This window comes from Athene noctua, chromosome 21 (genome assembly GCF_965140245.1).
Source record: "Athene noctua chromosome 21, bAthNoc1.hap1.1, whole genome shotgun sequence".
Taxonomy (NCBI): Eukaryota; Metazoa; Chordata; class Aves; order Strigiformes; family Strigidae; genus Athene; species Athene noctua.
The window spans coordinates 10,947,683-10,955,015 of NC_134057.1; the positions used below are offsets into that span (position 1 = coordinate 10,947,683).

The following is a 7,333-nucleotide window of genomic DNA, read 5'->3' on the forward strand; positions in this document are numbered from 1 at the left end:
TATTGAATCCTTTTTTTTAACTGAAATGGAGACAGAGAATTGTCTTTTGCTACAGTAAAGCCTGAAAGAAAGCATAAGCCTTTGCAAATAGTTTTCAGAGCTGATACCAGATGTACTCAACTTTATAGTGGTTTTTAATTCATTTTGTTTCATAATTCTTTTAATGCCTTGCAAAAGCAGCAGTAAACTGTCAGCTTCCGTACTATCATTTTTCCAGATAATCTTTTTCAGGGAGGTACAATGTAGTGTAAGTGTAATATTGAGAAGAAAAGAAAAGAAAGCATTTAATTTGTAAATGGGAGCATTGGAGTGTAGTGACTGCATCATACAGGATTTCATACCATGTCTTGTAACAGTCCACAGTTCACTAATTTCCTAATATTTTCATACAGTGACACAAACGAAGTTGATGTTCCCTTGAATACTAGAGTGGGAACAAAACGTTACATGGCTCCAGAGGTCCTAGATGAAAGCCTGAATAAAAACCATTTCCAGCCATACATCATGGCTGACATCTACAGTTTTGGGCTGATCATTTGGGAGATGGCTCGGCGCTGCGTCACAGGAGGTAAACTTCTAAAATATTCTGTATAAAATCTACCAGGCTCACTTTAACAATACTTCTCCAGGAAATAATATAACAAGCCTGCTCTATCAACAGGCTTGTGTTCTTTAAAAGCAGTAGTAACAGTCTGTCCAGAGTACAGCTTGAAAATCACTGAACTAAACCTTTTTCATTGTTCCAATTAAGCATCTCAGGCTTTTTTTTTTTAACTTGATCAAAAAGCAGAGTGTCTGGTCTGGGAGAAATAGTGGGATGCAGATGTATTTCACCCCTGTGCAGTTAATAAAACTTCTAAAATGTAATTGATAAGATATTATTCTTTTGTTACAGTTTCTTGCATTTCAGGTTTCATTCAGTTTTCTCTTTACACGTATTTTTGTGACTCGACCTTCCTTTTATTTCACTCTTCTTTTGTGACCTTAGAGATCTTTACTTGTATTCTCTTCTTCCCAGCTTATGCTTTCTCCCTGTTTCTTTGTAGCATATAGTGGATTAGAAGATGTCAAATTCTACACTGGGTATCGGTGAGAGGGGCTACAAGGAATTATTGTAACTATTAAATTTAATATTCAAAATATTGGAGCTTTTCTGGTAAATGTCTGGTTATTATAGTGAAATTTTGGGATTTTTATCACAGCGTAACAGTGTGGGGGCTTTGCCTTGGCACACAATTGAGTTAATATTTGCTCCTGGCTAAGGAAATCTGAGAGTAAGTATATAGGTTTGGTTTTTTTAATGGTTCTTGATCTTTCACAATTATCTCTAGGTATTGTTGAAGAGTATCAGTTGCCATATTATGACATGGTGCCAAATGATCCATCCTACGAGGACATGAGAGAAGTGGTGTGTGTCAAACGCCTGCGCCCAGTCGTATCAAATAGATGGAACAGTGATGAAGTGAGTATGCTGAAGGAAAAATCACTTCCCTCTGTTCATTAATATGGAAGGGTATTTTAGTTTAATAAATATTAAACCACTATAAAATAGGGACTGCATTCAGACATTCTGATGTTTTTAAAACCTCACAGCAGTTATGAGGAAGAGATGTTTGAAATCAACTCAAAATACCTTAATTTTTTATATATCTTTTCAGTGATCTGAGGGGAAGATACTCTTTAGCAGCATCCAAGTGTATGAATGCAGCTCTGACTGAGATCTTATTTTTAGATAGTGGACAATTTTCAGGTTTTGATTAGAATTAAAATGAGTTTTTAATTGGTTTTATTAGTCTTAATGTATATAGCATATTGATTTGGGGCATAAACTATTTCATGGAATATGAAGCAATTTCTTTGTGGTTTTAGATTTTTTTTTCTTCTTCTTTTTTATTGGTATATTCTAGGGCAAGCCGTGATGTAACTAAAATACTAAATTTAAATGTGTTTTTAAAGGGCCACAACTTGAACACAGTAAATAAGATGTAACTATTCCGCGTAGCAAGCTAGATATGCCATATCCTTTTTTTCCCCAAATCCTTGATTTCTTTTAGGAATTCCCATTTTTTTCCATATTATTTCCTGACTGCTGAAAGAACTTTTGTCACATCTTCATTTTCAGTGAAGAAGTTCTCTACGGTTTTTTTCTGCCATACATAAGGAGATTTTCCTGCTTATTGTTGCCTTTTTTGTACTGCTGGTCTTGAGTTGTAACGCTAAGTTCTGGTAATGCACCTTTGTGAAACTAAAGAAACACTTCAGTTAGTTCCAACTGCTGTCATACAGACAGTGAAAGGGCAGAAAAAGAAGGGTTGGGATGTGCTTGTTGGTTTGGGGGATTTTTTTTTTTTTAGTTGATCTGTTTATAATAGTTCTCTATCAGCAATTTTGCAGAAAATGTGGAAGTTGGCACATTTGGACTAAAATTGTTCTATAATTTGGGATTGACAGCGAAGCAAAATTATACACCTCAGGCCTGTCAGTTGTTACAATACTGTTACTCTGGTTTTTCTTTCCACAGTGTTTAAGAGCAATATTGAAATTAATGTCCGAATGCTGGGCTCATAATCCTGCTTCAAGGCTCACTGCCTTGAGGATCAAGAAGACGCTTGCCAAGATGGTGGAATCACAAGATGTAAAGATTTGACATAGTAAATTGACATTGGAGAGCAAAGCTGGACTCCTTTTCACTCAAACGTGGGTGAGACCTATGTGGAAAGAGGAAATAACTGAGATTCAGTATATTTTCTCAGCACACTTCTACAGGCTGCTAATCAAACCTTTCAGTACTTCATAGACTGTGATGCTGAGAGCCTCTGTACACTACATGCTACGTACGGACAGCCTTGATTAAAATACACGTTTTGGTTTTGTTTGAGCTGCATTGAGACTTCAGTCATACTTAGTGAGTCTCCAGTAAAACTCTGGGTACTGAATTGAATGTTCAGATTACAGTGCTTTCTGTGAAAGCCTAACAAGCTATATGGATTCAACAGAGATGGAGAATATAAGCTTTTTCTTTGCCTTCTACCTGATAAAACCTAGTCAATCCATACCAAGGTTTTGTGAAACAGCCTGTAGGTTATAAATCTGTTTGTGATACTACTCAGTTTAACAGTTCCTTATGCCTTGATGTGTGTGCCAGGATTATTTTGCTGTCATTTGGAATAGATAAGAAACCATTTAAATGAACAAAGTTTTATGGTCAGGGCTCCATGCATTTTGTGGCTCCACAATCAGAGTTTTGCTGCAGAATTTATTCCTTGCCATTAAGTTATCCTCCAAAGATCTCGGGTTTAAGTTTATTTCTATTCTTGTTTTGGTCACAAGGAGGAGAATTGCAAGAATGTGAACCCTTAATAAATTAAGGAATGCTCACGTAAGTCTGTAAAGAGCTTGAAACAATCTCTCCCAGAGGTATAGGCTGCCTTGGTCATCTCATTTACAGTCTGGTGGGCTCCATAATTGCGTGACTATGAAATCTGGTGCATTTTTCACAATGCCACATGCAACAAGCAGTTTTGCCGTAGAATAATTTGTATCTTAACAGAAAGACCATTCAGGATGTGTTTTGCCTTTCTACTTTATTGAGACTCACTACTAGGTGCCTATCATGCCCTGAATTTTCTTCCATACAGGAGGGAATCAGTCAGCTGTAGGAGCACGCTTTTTCATCATCTGACAAAACTAGGCAGAAGTTGAGTGTTGAAAGACTTGAGAACAAGTCTAATTTACAGACACAAAAGAGGGAAGGCAGGATGCACAGGCCAAGCACTCAGAAGATTAGAGAATACAGTAAAGGTCAAGACCAGAAGAACTGAGTATGTGAACTGTTGACGGTAAGATCCACAGTGTGCAGAACGTTTTGAACGGGGTTGCCCTGATGTAAAAGCAGGAGGCTGGATCTCTGGGCCACTTACCAGACAGTTACAACATTCAGCATTTGAGACAAGGTAAATCAGTGGGTGAGTTAAGTTCTAGTTAAGCACACTTGTGAGGAATGGCATTGAAAGATAATTCATGAAGATAAAAGTTAACATCATTGCAAAATTTGGTCTTATTGTGCCAACTGTTTGGCGTGCACAGGAAACTCTAGTTCCCTCCTTTTCTTCACTGACAAGCTGGTTAAAAGCCAGAACCCCTCCATGAGGTTACTGTGAGGCAGAATTATTGATTTATAACTCCTTTGGCACTTCTACTTTGAAGTTAGAAAATAGTACCATAACTCAAGTTGAAGCTTCAAATGCATGAATTATCTGAAGAATGAACACACAGTATTGGAACCATTGAATCTATTCGATAATTTAAGTGCCTATAACTTTGTACTGTAAATCTTGTTCTAGGTAACTTTAAAAAGGGAAGTTATTTATACAGTGTGGTTTGTGCTTTAGTTAAAAAAACCCAAACACCTAGTCCTAGGTATATGTGTACAATTAGATACATGCACACACACTTACACCATAGTTGAGATTTGACGAAAGAAGTTAGGAATAATATTAAAATTGATGAAAAAAAATGTTAAAACTTCAGATTGATTTATGCCAGATTATTTGTTGTCTTAAACTGTGTACATGGAGATTGTTTTGATATGTGTTTAAATTTCCCTTGAAAATACAACTGATAGAAAACAATGTAATGCAGGACTAATGTGATTTGTGAACAATTACAACCTTCTAACATGTTATTTTTTTTTTTGTTCGAATTCTGTAGTTCACATAATGTAAATGGTCAGGCAAAAGATTGCAGTATTTTTATTTTCTATTGTGATGTACAGACTTTATTTAACAGTTCTACATATTTTATAGAAAACTAGCTATTTCGAGGGACATTTCTTTTTTTTAAAAAAAATAAAGTCATTACTTTTGTTCAGTAATGCCTTTAAGTATTAATATGTACTCTGGCTGAGAAGTTCATAGGTGTGTCAACTATGGTTTTAACTTATTTGAAAACATCAAGAGATATATGCTATTGTGCCACAATCTTCATGATAAAGGGCTTTTTAAAAAAAAATGTATCTCCGTCCATTGCCAAGAAATATATGATGAGTTTGAAATGGTTAATCATGTCTTTGCGCATAATTTTTGCACAAGTAGTTGGAAAATATTTGGCATGAGCCAAAAAAAGTAAAGGGATAAGTTTTGGGTTTTTTCCTGCTCTAGGATTTTTATCAATAAGAAGGAAAAATGTTTATGTAGGTACCCTGCTAGCTTACATTTTCAGAGCAGGGAGGTCTATTTAAATTAACCCATAACTATTAGATTTTTTTTATTTCTTTTAGAAGTTGTCAGAGCATTATTAGGTATAAACTGGTTTTGTGAATTTTTGAATTCCTTTTTCCCAAGTCTTGAGGAAGCTGCTGTTGGAAGTGTAAGTTTTGATAATTTGTAATTATTCACTCATTTTCTTCTCCATTGTTTAGGCATTTGCAAGGCAATGGGATGGTGATCTTTGGGAGATGTCTTAAGACCTAAATTGATTTACACATTTATTCTAACACAGAAGAATTTAGTTGACTGCTGCAAGGATGATCTTTGAGAGGAAAAAAAATCTTTTTGCCTTAAGCTTAACCTTAATTTTTCAGCACTTTGCTTACTAGGTTTGTACTCAGACATATCAGCATATGCAGTTGTCACTGACCTGAACAGGGGCTGCTAGGTCTTTAGCATTCCTTGATTGCCTGGTATTTCAAAAAATGTTATCCCTGAAGGATCTGGTTGCATAAAGCACATGAGCTCATATCTCCATTCCATGCAAAGTCATTAACTGTGGAGCCTAGTATGTCTGTACTGGTGTTTTAACAATCATTTTGAAAAAAAAAAAAAAAACAAACATAAACTCTGCTCAAAGCTAGCCCATTGATTTTTACGTAATGAAGCATACTTAGTGCAGACTCTAAAGCTAAGTTGTTGCTTTATGCAATACTGTAGAGTTCAGAAGCCTTTAAGGTCAGGGAGGGTAATAGCATTCTTCTGTTGGAGTGTGATTAATCTTATTTTGTTGGCCAAAATTTTAACTATTTGTCATCCAAAAAAAAAAAAATTTCTACAAAATGGGGAAATGTAATTTTTTTTTTAAATATAAAAATCAAAAGTGTGGAAAATATATTGAGGGGGTATCAAGACTGTGCCTTGGAAGTTCTTAAACACTCATATGTAGAGGGTTTGGGGTGTTTTTTATTTTATTTAACCTGCTCCATGTGATTTCCCTTAGGTGAAAAATAATTTGAGTCACTTCTATAATTCTTACTGTTACAGCAGTGGAAATGAAAGTTTTGTGTTCTTGGTTAAGTTGTAAATTCCACAAGAAACATGGTATTCCTACAGAAAAATGGAGGCTTACATTTTGAGTTTATTCCAAGTTTCACTCAGTATGTAATTTTTCCTGAGTTTTACTCAGTAAGTTGACAGTTTTCCCAATATCCATCACTTTTTCCAAATTATTTTCTTAATTGGTCTATTTTGAGGTATCGGATAAAATGTAAAATTAATATTGAAGTTACCTCCATGGTAGTCTAGTATCAGATTTTAGATCTTGATCTAAATGACCGTTTGAATGTGTTTGTAAAACGAATCATCTGAATACATTTAATCTACTCTGTCTTCACAGACTGTATTTGAATGGTCTAAAATGTTTGAAAAGCCAAGATACTGAGTTTAAAGGCATTCTTTGGCTATTGCAGATATTTTTAAAGGGAAGTTAAACGCACTCATCTTCTGTCAAATATTACAATGGTTTAGCACTTCCTCATTCTTCTGACAGTGCCTCTGAAGTCAGAAGCCTTTGTTCTGTGCCCACAATCTTTATTCCAAACAGGGGTGATGTCTGAACGTGCCTGGCAGTGACCCAGTGCTCTGGGGAATCGTGGTGTGTTAGCCTTGGTGGCTATAGCAGAAGTGGAGTGCACGTTACTTCTAATTTTTGAACAAATCTGATGTAATTGTTGCTTTGTAATATTTTACCATTGAATGCAATCCTAGAAGCCCACATCATGTAGTGACGTTTGTGCTCTGACATGCCGTGCCCAAAATGAACTGTACTATATTGTATACAAGAAGAATAAATAACGTTGTAGTTAACCTAGAGAAGATGTAAATAAAATATGGATGAAGAGTGGAACGAGACAAATGGTCACACTCTTGTGTGTGTTATATGCCAGAAGTGTAGAATACTCCTTTAAAAATGTAACACACTGATGTATTTTGTACAGCATCTGCTTTAGAAGGTGCCTTATTGAGTTTACCATGAATTGCTTGTTCTGTACACAGATTATGTCCAATGTATCATTTTTAAGTAAATAACCTTATTTTAGTACACATTAGTAATGTGTTTTGTT

The 7,333-nt window shown here is 35.4% G+C and overlaps 1 protein-coding gene across 1 annotated transcript in view; it reads left to right on the forward strand.

Annotated features, from left to right (window-relative positions):
• The window catches only part of BMPR1A (bone morphogenetic protein receptor type 1A), an 82,220-nt gene extending 74,909 nt beyond the window's left edge, over nucleotides 1–7,311 (forward strand). Inside the window, exons 11-13 of the mRNA XM_074924406.1 lie at nucleotides 393–568; nucleotides 1,332–1,462; nucleotides 2,522–7,311. Of these exons, the coding sequence (XP_074780507.1) occupies nucleotides 393–568; nucleotides 1,332–1,462; nucleotides 2,522–2,647 (433 nt within the window). The 3' untranslated portion in view covers nucleotides 2,648–7,311. The remainder of the gene's footprint in view (nucleotides 1–392; nucleotides 569–1,331; nucleotides 1,463–2,521) is intronic.
• The last annotated feature ends 22 nt before the right edge of the window (nucleotides 7,312–7,333 follow it).